At 40.6% G+C, this 21,113-nt stretch overlaps 1 protein-coding gene across 3 annotated transcripts in view; it reads right to left on the reverse strand.

Annotated features, from left to right (window-relative positions):
- Window positions 1-21,113, reverse strand: part of NFKB1 (nuclear factor kappa B subunit 1) — a 135,098-nt gene that overhangs the window by 41,959 nt on the left and 72,026 nt on the right. For all 3 annotated transcript variants that reach the window (XM_051819545.3, XM_051819546.3, XM_070047832.2), the window contains 2 exons: window positions 13,095-13,243; window positions 243-406 (listed from right to left, as the gene is read on the reverse strand). In XM_051819545.3, coding sequence (XP_051675505.3) covers window positions 243-406; window positions 13,095-13,243 — 313 coding nt within the window. The remainder of the gene's footprint in view (window positions 1-242; window positions 407-13,094; window positions 13,244-21,113) is intronic.

The following is a 21,113-nucleotide window of genomic DNA, read 5'->3' on the forward strand; positions in this document are numbered from 1 at the left end:
GGCTGGAGCCAGACTGAAAGCGGGGTGGGGGTGGGGGTTGTACCTCAGACTACAGAGGTATTGAGTTTATAATAGAGGCGGCAGGATGCCATGAAAGCACTCTAAGCAAGGAGAGGGTGAACACAGAGGTGGGTGCAGACTAGGGGAAGGCGGAATCTGGGGCATGCAGAACACACAGTCCACACAGCAGAACCAGACGCCTGACCTCCTCGGAGGAGCACGACTGGGAGGAGGATGCTCACCCGTGAGCTGCCGGTCTCCTCCGCCTTCTGTCTGCAAATAAGCCAGATCAGGATGCACCAAAAGTCCAGGATTATAGCCCCTTATGCATGCCTCTGTCATCCGTGCTTCCAGTGTTTCAAATACTTTTTTCTTCGTCACATGAAGTATACCCAGGTTTGCAAAGCTGGAGAAAGAAACAGCAACAGCAGCAGCAACAACAGTAAGTTAGACATAAATGACTGGAGAGTCTGGCTTTACTTTAGCAAAGTGGATTTTAAAAATACACATAGGTCCTCATTGTCTTATCCAAACACCTGGGAACTAGATGGATTTCAGAATTCAGGTCTTTCTGATGTTAGAAAGGCAATACACACTCACACTACACGTTGCATAATATTCTCAACATGTTTACGCTACATAATGTAATCAAACACAATACTATTACATAACTATATATTTTAATATTACATAACTAGATGCATCAAATGGAAAAGTAAACACTACAAACACTTGAATGACAGGTTGGATAGAGTTTTGCTGCCACATGAGTCTGTGGTAAACTTGGATGAATCTTTTGGTTTTTAGAACTTACTAAACTTCCAAAAGAGTATGGGCACATTTCTATATATGTATCAAAATAGCGAGGTCTTATCTGGGCTCACTTGAAAAGATTTTCTATAGGAACTGTACAAAAAGAAACATTAAATTCCAAATATATACTAATATGTTTTTAGGAATAAGGAGAATATTATATATAAAAGTTTTTTTTTTTTTTTCTTTTGGCTCATCCTTGGGTTTCTGGATGGGATTTAAAGTCTACCCAGGGGGCCGGCGCTGTGGTGCAGTAGGTTAATCCTCTGCTTGCAGTGCTGGAATCCCATATGGGTTCTAATTTTGGTCCCAGCTGCTCCTCTTCTGATCCAGCTCCCTGCTAATGGCCTGGAAAAGCAGTGGAAGATGGCCCAAGTGCTTGGGCCCCTGCACCCATGTGAGAAACCAGGAAGAAGCTCCTGGCTCCTGGCTTCAGATCAGCTAAGCTCCAGCCGTTGGGGAGTGAGCCAGCAGATGGAAGACCTTTTTCTCTGTCTCCCCCTCTCACTGTCTGTAACTCTACTTCTCAAATAAATAAATAAATCTAAGGTCTTCCTAGAATCTCATCCCCTCCTGGATATATCTCTAGGGTGATAATTATTTATTGCCACTAGAACTGTCACCTACATCTACGTGTACACAGGCCTGGAGGTATACTCTTTATTTATTTATTTTATTTATTTTTGATAGGCAGAGTGGACAGTGAGAGAGAGAGACAGAGAGAAAGGTCTTCCTTTTGCCGTTGGTTCACCCTCCAATGGCCACTGCAGCCAGAGTATCGCGCTGATCCGAAGCCAGGAGCCAGGTGCTTTTCCTGGTCTCCCATGGGGTGCAGGGCCCAAGCACCTGGGCCATCCTCCACTATACTCCCGGGCCATAGCAGAGAGCTGGCCTGGAAGAGGGGCAACCGGGACAGAATCCGGCGCCCTGACTGGGACTAGAACCTGGTGTGCCGGCGCCACAAGGCAGAGGATTAGCCTATACTCTTAATCAGGATGGAAAACTTTTACTTTTGGTTTTTCAATTTTATTTCAGAATAGTTTTAAATTTACAAAACAAAAATTATAGAGTTATACAAAGAGGTCTTATGTACCCCACACCCAGATTCCCTTATTAACATCTTATACTAGTATTTTGTCATACCCAATATCCCATGATTTTTTAGAAATCCAAATTCCCTCTCACCCCTGTCAGCCTCTAGTAGTCAACATTTTGTGTTCATATTGAGGGCTTTCTTTCAAAATTAGCTCCTACATATGAGTGAGAATGTGGGAACATGTGGTATTTGTCTGTGTCTGACTTAGTTCACATAATATGATGTCCTCTAGTTCTATCCACTCCATCATCAGATGAATGGATAAAGGAAATGTGATATATGCACTTGATGGAATATTATTCAGCCATATAAAGAATGAAATCCTATCATCTGCAGCAAAATGGAGAACATTTTATCCCTTGGAGGCTACTTAACTATATAAATAGGTAGATAAACTAAATAAGGCAATTGAAGAGACAATACATAAAATGTTCCAATCTTTCAGTTTTAAAATAATGTACAGGAAACAAAGAATTGTGTTGAGTAGCAGCAATAAAAAACACAACAGAAAAGCACATATACCAAGGGGACTTGTTCATCCAACAGATGCTTAGGTAGGTCCTTATTAGTGCCAGGCAATCCACTAGGTGATTTGTCAGAAGTAGAAGTTCTAAAATTTAGTTTTTATGATGATGACAGAGAAGAAACAAAGAAGATTACACAGTACAATTTAGAAGGTAGTAAGTATTATCCAGAAAAAGAAGGTAGGCACAGAAAACAGCCTAACACTTTAAAACAGGCAGAGGTCAGGAAGGACCTCAGTGAAAAGATGACGACTGAGAAAAGACATGAATGAAGTGAAAAGCAAGACGCGGAAAAAACAGCAGGTGCAAAGACCGGAGGCAGGGCCATGCTGGTATTTTACTTTCTCTTTTAAAAACTGAATAAAGACTGACTGGGCGCCTGTTATGCGCTAGATTTGTTCCAGGTACTAGGGGTCCCAACAGAGCCCTGCCTTTGTGGCGCTCACAGGCTCTCATCTGTTCCCACATCATTGACACACTGTCTGTGACCTTGGGGAAAGCCACAATACCTCTGTGCTCCGGTCTTCAGCTGCCTAATGGGAGAACAAACAGGTTTAGCTCAGATGTGGGTGACGTGGCTGGGGTACCATGATGCCAAAACAGGACACCTACCCGTAACCTACCACCCAGTCAGGAGAAAGGGCTGGAAGTTGATTTTTGATAATAAAGTAGAACAGGAAGAGGGCAGAGGGAGCTGAACAGATTGTCTAGTGTGTTGTGCTGGTGGGAACAGCCCAGGTCACAGGCTGGCTACTGGACTGCTGCCCTTGCTGCTGCTTCTTAGCACTACCTCGCGGGCGAGGCTGCTGGCCTCCTCTGTAGCAGCCAATGCTGCTTCGTTGGCTGCCTCAGCAAGTGCTATGGAAGAAGTCTCACCTTGACGCTTCAGGGCAAGATGTATTCTAAGCCCTTCACGGCAGCTGGTGCTGTGACCTACCAGGTGAGGCAGCTGTTGCTTATGAAGCCACCATCCTGTATAGGAGAGCAGTTTCAAGTCCTGTTCATGCTGCTTCCGTTCCAGCTCCCTACTGAAGCACCCTGGAAAGCAGCAGAGGATGGGCCAAGTCCCTGGGCCCCAGACACCCATATTGGAGACCTGGAGGGAGTTCCTGACGCCTGGCTTCCACCTGGCATAGTCCTGCAGTGTAAGGAAGCTCACTCGCTCTCTGTTTCAAGTAAATAAATTAAACTTTCATCCTCCAGGTCTCTTGCTTTTGAACCTGACCAGCCAAATTCCTGGACAGTGCTGGAGATACCAAATAAGCTGGGGACCACCCAGGCTTTGGGGTGGATTTCCTTCAGCTTCTGTTTCACCCACTAAACACAATCCTCCACCACTACCAGCCAGATGTTCTAGATGAAGGTGGTCATGGTCTGATTCTCTGAGTCTATAACAGAGTTCTTGATGTACAGCGAGTAAGCAACACTGGCAGCAAACAGTCGCTCTGCCCAGTGGGTCATGATGTAGGTCTTGGTCAGGAGTCACGGACAGGAACTTCCAGCCAGGAGTCACCTTCTGGTGCACTTCGTCTTCTAACAGATTGTGTTTGCTACAGGGATTCAGGGCAGGGCATGGTTGGTCCCAGGTTCTTCAGAGCAACTCAGGCCTAGGAAATAATTCATCATCATCTTGGCCATGGTGGGTTCAGTGCATGGAACTCTGGGGCAGAGGACAGGACACAGGAAGGGCTTTCCAGTGCATGCTCGCCTGGTTCTCAGGTCAGTCACTTCCCTGGTGTGCCCCACGCAGCACGGTGAGTCGCATGTGGGCCACCTGCCACTGCTGGTGTGGCTGCACAATATCCACCACTTCCCGGGCTGCCCCATGCTGGTGTTTCCAAAAGACAACAGCCAGGAGGCCAATGTGCATGGAGAGAACAAAGCAAGGGGTCAGTAAGTAGTCAGTGAGGCGTTCAAGCAAGTAAGCTGGAGGCAGATCTGTGAAGGTGTTGTAAGCTTTCTTAAGGACTTTCATTCTTTCACTTACCAAAAAAAAAAAAACAAAAAAAAAAAACAACAAACTAGTAGGAGAAAGAGATGTTAGGATAGCTAGACTGAATGAAAAAAGAACAAGCTGGTGTGAGAAGGTCAGCTAAACTAGGGAAAGACAACAGAGGTGGTGAAGGCATAACGAAATGAGCCTTCCAGCAGAAGCCCAAAGACAGAATGAGTCATGGGTCCAGACAGATGAACAGCTGAGACACACGCAGAGAAGAAAACACCACTTCAAGTTCCTCAAGGTCAGAGACCTCCACTGCCTAAGACAGTGCCTGCAATATGGGTATTTACAAATGTTTGTTGAATAAATGAATGCATGAATTATACAACATAGAAAACTATGCAATGTGACATACTAATATGTAAGAATGCACAGGCAGTTTTAAAAACAATACTTCCATCTTCAGCCTTTTAGGTCTTATTCCTATATGGAATAGTCACAACTACAAAAAATAGGGTAATCTCCCAGGTAATGAAAATAACAAACATCTGGGTTGTACTTTACACGTTACCATTTATAAAATACTCTTCATGGATATTATTTACTTTAATCCCTGTAAGAAATTATTATGTGAATAATGGAGGAATTACTCTGGTAACAAAAGAAAACTACACGAATCAATCTTCTGCTTCAGGTAATGATGGAGTCATACAGAACCTCCTACCTTAAATAACTAAAAAACATGGGAAATTGGTTTTCAAATAAAAATATTATTTGGGCAGTTACTCCAGTTTTCTCCAAAGTAATTTATTTACCAGACTTTAAAAAAATGTTGTCAAGAGGAAAAAAAAATCCTACAGGAGCAGCCAAGCTTCTCATTGCTTCTAGTGGCTCCCTGGGACCCTGACCGGTAATAAGCAGTCAGGTGTGTCTATGGGGGCAGGACAATGAAGCCCAGGGTGAACTGGGAGAAGGAAAAGAAGTGGAGAACTAGCTAGATACTGGACAACAGGCAGCGCAGGACAGCGTTTCTTAAGAAAAGAGAAACTAATAACGTGAATTCTACAATTATTCTAATTAATGCCTGGAAAGAGGCTACAGCACAGAAAAGAAAAATCTAACCAGAGCCCATCAATCTGCCTGAGTGAAGGACACAGAGTTCAACATTTGAAGAGGCCAATCCACAGGCAGAATACCAGAGAAGAACTATACACAGACACTCAGAGATGCATTCAAATCTTTAGCTGAATACTCATTTGAGTGCGGATGTGAGGAAACTCTCCAACACTGTAAAAACATCATCATATAGAAGCAGGCAGAACCATTCCAGCACACAGGCTGAACAGTTCAAGAAGCCTCACAATACATGGAGTCCAGGATGAATATGCTGAAGACACTCTGCCCTTAGTAATGGAGTCAAATCAACCCTAGACTAAAGCCCTCTCTGGCCTTCCCAACAAAACCCAAAAGAAAGTCTGAAAAAGGATCAAACTGTTCCAAATTTAAATAATTCCAATCCTCAAATTGATACATAAAATAAATCCAGCAGTCAACAATCCAAAATTCAACATGTCTGTCATCCAATAAAAAGATTACCAGGCATGGAAATCAGGAAAACACAATTCATACTAAAGATAAAAATCAATCAATAGAAACAGATTCAGAAATGACACCAAAGACAGTTTATAGAGTGCACTGAAACAGCTATTACAGACTTGTTTCATGTGGTCAGAAGACAGGAGAGTACTTGTATGTTAGGAGATACATGGAGGACATCAGAAAGACTCCATATGAGCCTACAGAGATGAAAATTAAAATATCTGAGCAGAAAAATATATTAGATGGGATAAGAACACATCAGACACTACAGACAAAAGACTACTGCACTTGAAGATATAGCAATAAAATTATCCAAAACGAAACACAAAGATAGAGGAAGGAAGGAAGGAAGGAAGGAAAGATTATCAGTGATCTGTGAGGCAATTTCAAATGGCCAAATATATGTGTAATTGGAATTACAGAAGAAAAGGAAGAGGAGTAGATAGGAAAAATGTTTGAAAAAATAATAGCTAAACATTTTAAAATTTTAATTAAAAATATGAATCAAAGATCCAAAAATTCCAGTGAATCCCAAGCAAACTAAAAACTAGCAGTGATCTGTGGTAATTAATAGAGTATCCAAAATATAATGTATAGGAGTGAAATTGACATTCTGAGATTTGATGATTGTTTATAGCCCTTGTATCTACTGTTGAGGAACAGTGTTTTTTTTTTTTTTTTTCTTTCCTCATAGTATTTGTTGAAACTTACTTACTGTAAGGTTAATCTTATGAGTATAAAGTTAATTGGAAATAGATCTTTGTAAAAGTAAGGATGGAAATAGGAGAGAGAGAAGGAAAAAGGGTGGCAATGCAGACAGGAGGACCACAGGGTGGAAAGAACCACTCTATTCCTAAATTTGTATATATGAACTGCATGAGGTCTGTATAACTTAAATAAAATTAAAAAATAAAATCTAGCAGTGGAGAGAAAATCTGAAAATCTGCTAGCAGAAAAAAATGATATTGTGTACAGAGGAACAGAGGTAAGATTGACAGGGGACTTCTTCCCGGAAACAAGGCGAGCCAGAGGACAGCAGAATAGCACATTGTAAGAATGTGAAAGAAAAACACTGTCAACCTAGAATTCTATACCCCTCAAAATTACCTTTGAAAAAGAAAAGATGAAATAAAGAATCTTAAGACACACAATAACGGAAAGAATTCATCAACATAAAATCAGCAACACAAGAAAAGTCGAAGGAAGTACTCTAGGCAGAATATGGTACCAGACAGAAATACTGACCTATGAAACAGAATGAAGAGCACATTAATGGTAAATCTGTGGGGAAATATAAAAGAAGAATTTTTCTTCTGGCTTAAAAAATTTCAATAAAATATCTAAGATATGGAATAAACCCAAATGTCCATCAATAGATGACTTGATAAAGAAATTATGGCATAAATACACTATGGAATATTACTCAGTGGTAAAAAAATAAAAATGAAATCCTGTCTTTTGTAACAAAATGTATGCAACTGGAAGCCATTATACTTAGTGAAATTAGCCAGTCCCAAAAAGACAAGTACCATATGTTTTCCCTGATTTGTGGTAACTAACAGAGTATCTAAAATGTAGTGTATAGGACTGAAACGGACATTTTGAGATCTGATGATTGTTTGCGGCCCTTATCTCTACTGCCGAGGAACAGTGTTTTTTTTTTGTCTCATTAAAAAAATTTCATTAAAAGATAATTGTTTACAGCACAAACAAAAACCGATGTATCATGGGATTTGTAACATATGTAGATGTAAATCTATGACACGATAGCAGAAAGGCTTAGAGAGAAGAAATGAAAGTATACCAGTGTGTGGTACATATACTCTACATGAAGAGGTATAACATTACTGAAAGCTAGATTATGATAAATTAAAGTATAAAGTGTAGTATAAAGCCTAATGCAACTGCTTAAACATACAACTAAGTAAAACCAAAAAGATAAAATGACATAATTACAAATTACCTAAAAGAAGGAAGAAAATGTGGGTGAGGATGGGGGGGGGGAGAACACATGTGATAAGCAGGAAAAAAATGACAAGACGGTAGATTTAAATATCACCATATCAATAATCACACTAAACATAAATGGCTTAAACACCTCAATTAAAAGAGTGTCAGACTGAATAAAAAAGCAAGTACCAACTATATGCAGTATATATTTACTTTGAGTATAAAAACAGTTAAAAGTAAGAGGATAGAAAGAAATGTTCCAAGCTAATATTAACAAATGAAAGGTGAAGTAACTATATTAGTTTCATTCAAGATAGATGTTAAAGCAAACAGGATTACCAAGAATAAAAGAGGGCTATTTCCGAATGATAAATGGACCAATTTACCAAGAAGATTTAAGAATCCTAAACATTTATGTACCTAATAAAAGAGCTTCATAATGCAAAAGGAAAACCTTACAAAACTGAAAAGAGAAACAGGCAAATCTATAAATATAGTTTGAGACTGCAACATTTCTCACTCCATAATTGATAGAATCAGTAGACAGAAAATCAGTAAGAACATGGGAAATTCAAACACACTATCAAATGACTTGACCTAACTGACATTTATAGAACACACTCTCAGTATGTACACAAGATCAACTTAACATAGCCTGATGCATAAAATAATAAAAGTATTCAAATCATACCAAGTATTCTCTAACTGCAAAAGAATTAAATCCGATTTCAAGAATCAAAAGGTAGAAATATATTTAAATCAAGATTGCATGTATAATAATTGTTATTTTATTATCCTAGGTAATAGGTACAGTATTACCTTAGAAACTTAAAAAATAAAAGTTTTGGGGTCTCACTCCAAACTTCCTGAATCAGAAGCTCTGGAAGTGAGGCTCAACAATCTGACAGACCCTCAGTTGATTTTAATGCACTCTGAAGTTTGAAAACCTGAGCTCTGCAATACCCTATCCAGTGAGGCAGAGACCAGAATCTCCATGACTAGTGTCTGGCATCACTATTTGTATGAAGTGACCCTGCAAGACTTTAATTAGCAGCCAGGTTTACAACCATCTGCACTATGCCAGATGTTTCCATCATCCAAATCATCTGGGACCTGCTGCTGTCCTCTAACTGTTCAAATTCCCCCATCATTAGGATGGGACTCTAAAGTGGCCTATCTGGCCTTTCTTCATCTCAGGACACAAACACTGACTCCACAGGATTTAAGAGCACCTTCTGATTCCCAATACATGCCCTAATTTGGAAGCTGGATACTTCCAACCTCAGTCCCTACTTGGCCAATTTCCTCCAGTTAGCTCCTTTTCGGTGTATTAAGGTTCAACCATATGAAATTTCTAATAATTGTTTCTGGACCTATAAAGATAGCAATTTAATGTGGATTGCACTAGCTCATTAGAGAAGCCTTGTTTCTCCTTTGTATTTTTATATATCTTATTTTTGTATATGCTGTATATTGTATTTATAAAAAAAAAAAGTGTGTGTGTGGAAGACTCCACAATTCTATCTGGGCTACCAGGAAGTCAACAAAGGGTGTGATGATTATTAGTGGGAAAAGTGGCCTACATGAAGGTCAAGTAATGTCCATATTTTTCATTGAAAAAAAGTTTCAAATAACAAAAATGTTGTTGAAACAAATTATTGGTATTCAAGATCTAAATTAAACACCAGACTAAGATTATTTTTACGAAGACAGACAGTAAAGGCTACCTAAAAAAAGTGGACAAAAAGTGTACAAGAAACAAAGACAAATTTAAAACTTAAAGAAAAATTAAAAAGAAAAATCCTCCATACTAAAACAACAAATCTATCATGAAGACTTAGTTATGCAGCAGGTTAAGCTACCCCTGCAGTGCCTGCATCCAGATGGGTGCCAGTTTGAGTTCTGGCTACTCTACTTTCAATCCAACTCCCTGTTAATGTGCCTGGGAAAGCAGCAAAAGATGACCCAAGTCCTTGGGCCCCTGCATCCACGTGAGACCCAGATGGAGTTCCAGGCTCCTGGCTTCAGTCTCTCCTAGCCCCTGCCATTGTATCCATTTGGGGAATGAATCAGTAGATGGAAGATTGATTTTTCTCTTTCCCTCCCTACCTCTCTGTAACTCTGCCTTTCAAATAAATGAATCAATAAACCTTTAAAAAAGACTTAGTTATCTAAAACATACATATCTTAACATGGATAAAAGAGTTTTGAAAACAGAAACTAAGTATATTGAGAATTCATGCTGAGAGAAAGATAAAAAGAAACAATCAAAAGAACAGTAATTCTTTTGGTTTTGCTAATTTAAAGGCTTTTTTTAATCTTCTCACAGTCATTTTTATATATCATTTTTGATGTGTTGGATCAGTGCCCTGCTTATGAATCTACACTCTTAGTCTAATCTGTCTCACTGAAAACAGGTTATCTTGGTTCCTTTTCTAGTATTGACAAGCCTAAGGAATAACTTTGGCTAGCTTCCTGAATTTTTGTATGTGATATTCTTGCCTACAAGTCAAAACCAAATAATAATAATTGATGTCATACCATAGATACATATGTGGCAAGTTTGCTCATGTTATTTCATAATATTAGCTAATGTTAGTTGAGTCTAGAATCTTGGATGTATAAAGAGCTTGAAGACAGTGTCTGTAGCCCAATCTTCTCATTGTACCAGGGGAAAAAATTAAGGTCCCCAATAAGTCATGCAAATGCCCCCAGTCCTCCTGTAGAGAGCAAAAGAACTGGAACAGAATTCTGGTTTCCAGACAGCTCACATGATGTTCTTTCTAAAAAAGCAATATATTCCTACATTGAAAACTTAAGAGGCAGAGGCAGAGGTGGAGGGAAGGAGAGAGGGAGGGAGGGAAGGAGGAAGAAAGAGAAGAATCTTGAAGAAAATAGTGAATTTTAGAAAACAGAACAAGCAAAAATCTTAGCTAAAAATTAAATTAGAAAGAGAGTACAATGTTTCATAGAACACTCTGAATAAGAAAGGCTACTGAGTCTGGTGTAACTCTGAAGTGCCATCTTCTTGATTAAATTTCTCAGTGAAAATGTTAAGGGTTAGACAGTCCCATAGTGCTACAACCAGACATCATGATGACCATAGACATTTAAATGCTCAAAACTTTGTTGAACAAATGGAGGAATGAATGATGAGTTCCCCCAACTGCTGAACCCCATACTTCACTACATTACAAGAAAAGAATTTCTCACTTTCTCTTGACACAGAGAATTTACTTCTACTCCTACTCTATGTCCTAGATTAAATAACCATTAGTTCCTTCTAAAATCATGAGAGACTACTAAACCAAACCACGGAAACACCAAGATACAGACACCAGACTACAAGTTTTATAATAACAAATATTATCAGTAGAAAATCTCATCTATAATTTCCTGTAAAGGATATGATTATTACACAGATTAAGCAAGACCAAAGAGAATAAACACTTCAGCATGACAGGAACTTATTAGAGTAAATCTGCAGAAACGCTAAGTGATCGATTAGTCTGAAACTATGACAATTACCCTGCATTTCAAAGCTCTTACAGATAAGCCAGGAACTGGAAGGGTATTCCAAAACAGATGATGAACCAACTGTGACATACAACAAGAAACAGGCCAGTCTTTCAAGAGGATGTTGAAACAAGTTCATATAAAAGCACACTCGAATTTTTCAAATCAATTTAAGCTTCTTCCTTCAATCTAGAGTCTTTCTTTTCTAACATCAAAAGAATCAGATTTTGGTGACTTAAAAGAAAGCTCTCTAGGTTTTTCACACCTGAATATTTTCACAGTCAAACAAAGAAATACACAGGAACATGAAAGCTCAACCTCCCCAAAAACAACCAACTTGAAACGTGATCAGAATTCAAGGCGTGTAATGCTACGTCAGCTTCATTATAGTTGACTTTTAACAATTCCTTTCTTTTGAGTGACTAAATTAACTGGGATTTTAACATAAACTATTTAAAATAAAATTAGCAAATTATGAAACATAGTTTTCAAAAATTAAACGAATTTAATTAAAAATTTTTAAATTCTATTGTTTTTAAAGTGCCTCAAAGTAAGACTTAATCACTACTGGGATTACTGATTGCATATAGCAGTTTATGTCATATGATAAATCACTATACTGTGTGCTCTTTTAGTGTTTGGGTAAAGTGAAAAATGGTAAGTGCTGTTCAGCATAATAGATAGGTAGGATTTAAAAAATTCTTGCGGCTGTTTAACCTAGTGGTTATATTGCCTATGTCCCACATTAGAGTATCTGGGTTCAACTGACTCTGTCTCCTAGCTCCAGTTTCCTGCTAATGCAGATCGTGGGAAGCAGTGGTGATGGCTCACAAAACTGGGTTCCTCCCAGCCATGTGGGAAGCTTCCATTGAGTTCCCAGTTCCAGACTGGCTCAGATCCTGCTTTAGTTGGCATATGAAGAGTGACGAGTAGATGGGAGCTTTCTCTGTCTGTCTCTCCCTCTGTTTTTCAAATAAAGAAAAAATTTAATTTTTTAAAAAAATTTAATTCTTTTAAACTGAAATCATTTATATAGAAATTTCTTGCTTTATCTGACCAACTCTTTGATGAATGTCAAATTCTATTTACATTTCAACTGTAATGAATGAGAAAACAAATATGTATTCCTTGGTATCTTATCTGTGCACACTTCCTAAGTTGAGACAATATTTATTTACCTACTGCAAATGCCCCAAATGTTTGCACTATGCATCTGTTCACGGAATCACTAAGAGTATAACATCATCCATAAAGTGTTGATTTCTGCTATGGTTAGAGTTCTTCTAATTTGTCCTATTCTTATTTCCAGGAACATAGTGGTGAAAATGACACAAATGTCTCCTATGTCAAGTGACCATATAATTTATCATCCATACTGGGCCACCTTGCAAAGGAAGAGTGTAGAAGAGTGTATTATAAATAATTAGGCCAGGACCACAGATGCAAGCTGGGCTGTCTAAGGCAAATCTAGATATATGATCACCATCACCTTTCTCCTTACAGTTGAATCAACATCACAAGTTTTTTTTTTTTTTTTTTTTTTGTGAAGTTCTCTGAGAGTGTCTCAGAAAGGTCTCTCATGAAAAGAGCCTGTTGGTTTCATGTCCTTGGGTCTCCCTGTTCCTACCCTTCCACAGTGTCATACACCCTCACTTACCTGACCACCATGTCCTTGGGTCCAGCATTAACGGTGCAAATCCCATCTTCACAGTGTTTTCCCACCAGGCTGTGGGCATGCAGGTGGATATTTTTTCCATTTGTGACCAACTGAACAATAACCTTTGCAGGTCCAATATATTTGCAGATCTATATAAGAAGCACATTTCAAAAGTTAGCATATCTGTTAGCAACATGGGAAAATGTCTATGATAAACCAATCAAAAACATGACACAAAATTATAACCGCACATATATATGACCACAGCTCTATTTTTCAAAGTATGTGATGAACAAATGACAGGATGGAATTTAATCAAAGTGTTAATGGTCACTGTTTTTTTGTGGTAGGAAGAAAAGTCTCCAGGAAGAAGGCTATTTAACATACAATATGCCTTGTTCAAGTTGGGAGAACACATATTGGCAGATGCTGGGCTATCATTTGGAGCACTCTCTTCCTACTAACCATTTAGTAGGTCCATTTTCCTCTGTACCCTCACCACAAGTTTTGGTTACAAAAGTCAGAGAAACGGTCAATGAGAAGGGAACTGGTGGTTGATGGAAACCAAGAGAAAGAAGGAGGTGAGCAGACACTGCATCCTAACGCTGTGCCATGTGGTCAAGCAGGAGAGCTCTGCCCAGGAACCGCATTCTAAAGGTTGGCCATGGATGCTCAAGCCCACAGGCCTGGGCTGCAATCACCGTCTGTTAAGATACTTGAAGCTTCAGCAGCCTCCTCTGTCATGATCTCTAATAATGAAGCTACATATTCTCAGGTTTCTTCTGTCGCTTAAATTTAAAAAACTACTCTTCTTAAGTGCAAAGCCTTAGGTTTCATACTTGTTCAGCTCTTGTTTTATAACATCAGATTTTTTTTATTTAAGGTAATTTATATTTTTCAAAAATTTATTTATTTATGTTTGAGAGGGAGCGAGAAGGAGGGAGGGAGAGAGGGAGGGAGAAGAGAGAGAGAGAGAACAAGTGCTTTCATCTGCTGATTCACTCCTCAAATGCCTGCAATGGCTGGGGCTGGGGTCAGGCCCTAACCAGGAGTGGGAACTCTATCCAGTATTCCCATGTAGGTGGCAGGGACTCAAGTACTTGAGCCATTACCTCCTGCCTCTCAGGGTGCACATTAACAGGAAGCTGAAAGCTAGAGCACAGCTGGGATTAGAACCCAGGGACTCTGAGATAAAGGTGTCCCAACCAGTGTTTTAACTGCCAGATCAAACACCTGTCCTGATTTCTGTATCTTTAAAAACAGCAATAAAAATGAAATAGCACAGGAACAATGACATATTAAACAAAAAGAGCATGAACACCCTTTCTCCTCTAGTTGGTGGTCTAGCCCCCTATAATAAATCAGATTCTATTCTTGAGACAGTTCCTATATGAAAATCACACTGACAGAAAAGACCCAGTGGCCTTATTTTTACCCTCCTGCATCCAGTTAAGTCAGAACCCAGTGATAAATTCAGTTAAATTGTTAGAAATTCACCATATTTCTGCAAGTCCTTTTGCTATAAATTTGAGGGAGAACCTACACTTGTTAATATTATAGAACTTGGAGGGGAGAGAGACTCCTTTTCAATTAGCCTGATTCTACTACAGATATCCACAGGATTCATATTCCACATGAGGCAGGGTTTTGGCAGGATTTTCTCCCAATCTAATCCACCTCTTATACAAGAGTTGACAAGTTGGTCAAAGTTGGGTTTGTTTTGCCACAGGGCTTTGAGGGGACAGAGATTTTCCCGTGAGCAAAGTACAGACTCTTCTCTAATCAACCAGGCAGCTCTGGAGGAAGCTTCAGGGCCTCTCCGCCTGTGTGTTGCTGCAGAGCTGCTGCAAAGGGGTTTGCGTCTGAATCCTCTCACACCCTGCCCTGGGTTGAATGACGCCAACAAAATTCATGTTAAAATTTAATCCCCACCGTGAGGTATTAAGAAGGTGGAAACTCAATCCAACTGTACTATTTGAAGGTGGGCTCTTTGGGAGGCAATTAAAGTTAAATGAAGTGGGAAGGGAGGCGGAGAGGGCAGCTAAATAGACGGCACTGAGGCTTCATCTGAAGGGGAGGAGACGCCTGAGCCAGGAAGGGCTGTTGTGCCACGCGATGCCGCATGCCGCCTCATGGCTGTGCGCAGAGTCCCCATCAGCTAGAAGGACCTCACCAGAGGTGGCTGCCTAATCCTGAACTTCCCAGCCTTCAGAACCTTTATTCTCTACACTGTGGTATTCAGTAATAGCGACAGAAAACAGACTAAGACACACTCCTTCTCAAGGAGCAGAGCCACCAGCAGGAATCACCTCCAGTCCTTGTACAGCAAGCTAATTACAAACACTTGATTTTGACCACCTCTAACTATGAATAAATAATTTCCAAAACAGGCTGTAATGCTTAAAAGCACCTGGGCATAAAGCTAACTACGAATGAGTGCTTTCCCTTTTGCACCAGGTAGAATGCTTTTGTGCTTAAGTGCAGGATGGGGAATGAGAAGTTCTGGGTTTACTCTAATGTTGGCTTTTGTCCCCACATACTGATGCCAGCTCCATGCCTAGGTGTGGATATCTGAGCTGTCTTTGTTAATGGACAAATGAAAGATCCCTAAGGACACCTTCTAATTTCACTTTTAAGTGACAGCCTGGCAATGCAACAGGGTAAGGGGTGATGCAATGCTTAACTTGGGTGAAATCAGGTGGGTGTTCCACATAAGCAGGACCCCAGAAGGAATCCTGTGATTAAAGCCCAATTGCTGGCTGGTGCCGCGGCTCACTAGGCTAATCCTCTGCCTGCGGCACCGGCACACCAGGTTCTAGTCCCGGTCGGGGTGCTGGATTCTGTCCCGCTTGCTCCTCTTCCAGTCCAGCTCTCTGCTGTGGCCCAGGAGGGCAGTGGAGGATGGCCCAAGTGCTTGGGCCCTGCACCCGCATGGGAGACCAGGAGAAGTACCTGGCTCCTGGCTTCAGATCAGCGCGGTGCGCCGGCCGCAGCGGTCACTGGGGGTGGACCAACGGACAAGGAAGATCTTTCTCTCTGTCTCTCTCTCACTGTCCACTCTGTCAAAAAAATTAAATTAAAAAAAAAAAAAAAGCCCAATTGCTGGGGCCGGTGCTGTTGCATAGCAGGTAAAGCCACCACCTGTGGCACTGGCATCCCATATGGGTGCTGGTTCAAGTCCCAGATGCTCCACTTCTGATACAGCTCCCTGCTAATGCACTTGGGAAAGCCGTGGAAGACAGCCCAAGTGCTTGGGCCCCTGTACCCATGTGGATGATCCAGAAGAAGCTGCAGTCTCCTGGCTTTGGATCAGCCCAGCTCTAGCCATTGTGCCATTTGGGGAGTGAACCAGTGGATGGAAGATATTGCTGTCTATCTCTAACTCTCCTTTCAAATTAACAAACAAATTTTTAAAAAAAAAAAAAAAAGCCCAACTGCTGGGGCCGATGTGTGTGGCTCAACAGATTAAGGTACAGTCTGCAGTATCAGTATCCCATATGGATGCCACTTTGAGTCCCAGCTGTTCCACTTCTGATCTGACTCCTTGCTAATGTGCCTGGGAAAGCAATGGAGGATGCTCCAAGTCCTTGGGCTCCTGCATCCATGTGGGAGACCTGGAGGAGGCTCCTGGCTTCACCCTGGCCCCTGGTCATTGCAATCATTTAGGGAGTGAACAAGTAGATGGAAGATCTCTCTCTCTCGGTCTTTCTCTCCAACTCTGCCTTTCAAATAAATAAATTTTTTTTTAAAAAGCCTAATTTTTTGGCTATTTAGACCCTCCTTTGTGGCTGCCATGAAGGAATTAGTCACTGGCACCGAAGGAAGAAGGTAGGAGGTGTCCTCAAGAAGTGCTCACATATTTTTCTTACTTTATGACTGAAGGATTCCAGAATGAGGAACTGCGTGGTCTCTGAGGTAAAGGATCTGAAAAATTTGCTAGTGACTAATGTGCTGTTTGATCCATGTGAACGAGCCCAAGTCAGCATGGCATCATCTGGTTTTTACACAGACCACAGGACTACAACAGGGAGGCCCCTGGGTTTTGTGGACTTTCCAAAACACTGACTGAAAGAAGAAAGCTGAAGTGTGGAGACAGAAAAAAACAAGAGCATCTGCAAGCTCTATGGCACATGCAGACAGCGGCACTCTACTCTGGGGAAGGCCATGCCTTGTAAAATGGCATGATGACTGCAGCTGTTTGCAGCTGATGAGGAAATTCATCTGTTCTATGGGGAATTTAATTCCATTTATTTGGCCTACTTTTCACTTCTTTGAATAGTGCTTTCCTTGAAAACTAGTTTTTAGAGAACAACTGTATCTGTCAGAAAGGTTTATCTGAAGGGAGCTGAACATGGCAAACACTTGAACATTAATGGCTAAACATGTTACGGCTTTCAATTATAGCAAAGCAGAAAAAGTAGTAGACTGAGTAATCAGCTACCCAAGGACACTGTAAGACCACAGACTTAAGGGGAAGGCAGCTCCACTGTTTACTGGCTGTGTGATCTGTTTCCTCATCTGTAAAAGGGTTGTGCTGAGGACCAAGTACTTTACTGCAATGTAAAGTCTTTAGATTGGCCCTCAGCTAATAATAGTTGTGCCCTTGGACAAGTGTTTATTATCTTACAATTTTTTTAAAAGATTTATTTATTTGAGAGCAGAGTTACAGACAGAGGGAGGGAGAGACAGAGATCTTGCATCCGCTGGTTCACTCCCCAGATGGATGGCTGCAATGGCTGGAGCTGGGCTGAAGTAAGGAGTCAGGAGCTCCCCCCAGGTCTTCTACGTAGGTGCAGGGGCCCAAGCACTTGAGCCATCCTCTACTGCTTTCCCAGGACACAAGCAGAGAGCTGGATCACAAGTGGAGCAGCCGGAACTAGAACTGGCACCCACATGGGATGCCAGTGCTGCAGGCGGAACTTTAGCCTAGTATGCCACTGTGCTGGCTCCCTATTTACTTTTTTTAAGATATTGTCTTATTTTAAGAGATCATTTGCATTTTCTTCTGTTACCAACTGAAGATATCCAACCATTTGCTGATATTTGCTTATTATTTAGCATTCAAAGCATTAAATGATCATTTTTATCCTCAATCCTTAGTGCTACTGTATTCCTGAGATTTGAGACTATTCAACTTTCTCATGAAGAAAAGGAAACCTAGGCATAAACCTTCATATCATCCAACTGCTAGTCCTGCAACAATTTTTACTGATATGTGGGCAGTTTACAAAGTGAGCAGAGAGATAGCAACAACAGTGACTGTGGAGTGGCTGGTTTTTTAAGCCAAGAGTTAGGGTCCTTGATCTACTGCTCAATCCATTTCAAGATCTGATTTCTGTGATCCTCTAGTTCTTCTGATTTATGGCTGGACAGCTGAAATACAATTTCTTCTTTGTAGGGTGCTATGGCTTCTTCATAAAGAACTTGAGAAATCTCACACTGAATACTGTCATTTAGTTTCTTCTCACTATAACCCCTTGTTTCAAGTCTTTTGTACAGCATATCTTCTTCAGCACAGTAATGATATGAAACCAGTATCCAAAGAAACAATCTTAGCCATGGTAATCACCACCTTCTCTCATTTAGTTATTTAACTCATTAGCTACTCTATCTTCATCTAAAATGGGACAATTATACTTTTCAGCATGGCCATCATCGAACTCCCCTACTTGAGGCAAATCATTCACATTAATGTATTTCAATCCTGATCCTGCGTAGTGGTTTTTCCAACCACTGGTGTACCTAGTCACATGTGACATGCTTCCATTGCAAGATCGGTGGCAGAGGCGCTACTTGGGTTCATGCTCTTCTTACCTGCTATTGTAACGTATTCTTTTACCTATAGATCTTTAAATAACACAAATGCCTTAATATGATTTTTTGCCTTAATATAATTTTTAAAAATCCTCCCTAAAAGCAGGTCAGTGGGAAAAACAACTGATTCAGGCCACTTCTATTCCGAGGATAAGTCTTCTTCCCAGAATGCCATACTTTATTGGGCTTTGCTAATTTCTAGTAGTAATTACGTGATTACAGTAACTGCTTTTACTCTTGAGGTGTGCAGGATTTCTTGGCTTCCTTGATGAAATTTAAAACTTTCTTCTAGGAGCTTTATGACTCAACACCTACAGAAGACCACAGTCTAGATCCGCTTTTTGAAAAAGCAGAAACCAAGGGTCTCATAATACTGATTTTAGTCAAATCACCTTTGTCTATTTAAAGTAACTCTGCCAGGCTGTGGCAAAGTATATTCTGGTTCTTCAAAGCTGGTAAAAAGAAGTGCTCCATAATTTTCTAGGAACCAGATGTGACATGTCCAGTTGACTCTGGGGAAATGTGGCCAAAGTACCGCGGCAGAACGTGGAGTCAATATGAATGTGAGGTGCGGCACATGCAGTAGTCCCTTTCTGTTTAGCTTTTCTTATGAAGTGAGGATGATGATGCTGATGAAGCTCAGGAGGAGGGGGCAAATCTACAATTTTCAAACAGAAATCTACCACAGGTTTACTTGTGCACCTGACTTTGTTCTTTGCTGCAGAAAGCCGTGGAACAATGTGGTTAAGTCTGAGAGCTCAGATGCCAGGCTCACTTACTAGCTAGGTCAACAGTGAGAGACGGTTAATTGCCTTGGAGTTCTGTTTCATCTTCGTGATTTTTTTTTTCCTGTTTCATCTTTGAAATGAGAGCGATGATACACTTGTTATCACTGGATTGTTTTTAGGATTAAATCAGTTAATACAGTGCTTGACACCTAAAGGGATTAGCAATCATAAATATAAATTCTCTTTCCTATCCAGGCTATTGCCTCACTAATAACCAAAATGTATCCACTGACCCAATGACTAATAAGCCTTTGTTCCAGCTACTGTCGTATTAGGGAGTGAAGAGATATTCTGGGAGTGCAAAACAGATCTGTTCCTTGTTAAAGGAATTAAAGAGAAGGACTGATATTAATCAGATAATCTCAGAAAAAAATATAAAAGCTTACAAAGGTGATACATGTAATAGAGATTGGACCTGGCTGAGGAGTCAGAAAAAGCCACCCAGGGGAGAATGAAGGCCAAGATCTAGCGAGTAGAAATTTAACAGGGAAGGTGGTGGGTACAGACAAAATGCGTGAATCTAGTAGGAAGGGGCTGGGCAGGGGCAAGGGTTGAGGGTCCTCCAGGTAGAAAGATGAGCAAGCACAAGGGCTCTGAGATGCAGGTCCTGTGCACGACCTCCTGTTAGATCCAGTCATATCTCAGAAGTTCCTTCAAGGGGCTCCTACCTCTGGGGTTGCTTCTTTCCTTCCCTATTGAGAACCACTCATTCTTTAAGGGGAAGAACTATCTCTGAACATTCCAAGACACCCTCCTCACCGCTTTAGTCCACTAAGCACCACTATTTTTTTTAAAAGATTCATTTTGCTTATTTGAGAGAGAGAGAGAGAGAGAGAGATCTTCCATCCACTGGTTCACTCTCCAGATGGCTGCAATGGTTAGGACTGAGTCAGACTGAAGCCAGGAGCCAGGAGTTTCTTCCAAGTCTCCCACGTGGGTACAGAGTCCCAAGCACTTGGGCTATCTTCTGCTGCTGTCTCAGGCACATGAGCAGAGAGCAGTATAGGAAGTGGAGCAGCCTGGATTTGAACCAGCACCAATAGGGGAAGCTGGTATCACAGGTGGCAGCGTTCCCTGCTACACCACGATGCTGGCTAAACACACCTGTTTTTAACAAGGATGCTTATTTGAATTCTTAAGGACATTTTCATGCTCTTTTTTTGTTCTTTGGAAATAGACCATTAATTATTTTCTTTCTTTCTTTTTTTTAACTTTTATTTAATAAACATAAATTTCCAAAGTACAGCTTTTGGATTACAGTGGCTTCCCCACCCCCCATAACTTCCCTCCCACCCACAACCTTTGCATCTCCCGCTCCCTCTCCCATCCCATTCACATCAAGATTCATTTTCATTTATCTTTATATACAGAAGATCAGTTTAGTATATATTAAGTAAAGCTTTCAACAGTTTGCACC

The sequence above is a fragment of the Oryctolagus cuniculus genome, chromosome 8, assembly GCF_051225735.1.
Source record: "Oryctolagus cuniculus isolate XC-2025 breed Fujian yellow rabbit chromosome 8, ASM5122573v1, whole genome shotgun sequence".
Taxonomy (NCBI): Eukaryota; Metazoa; Chordata; class Mammalia; order Lagomorpha; family Leporidae; genus Oryctolagus; species Oryctolagus cuniculus.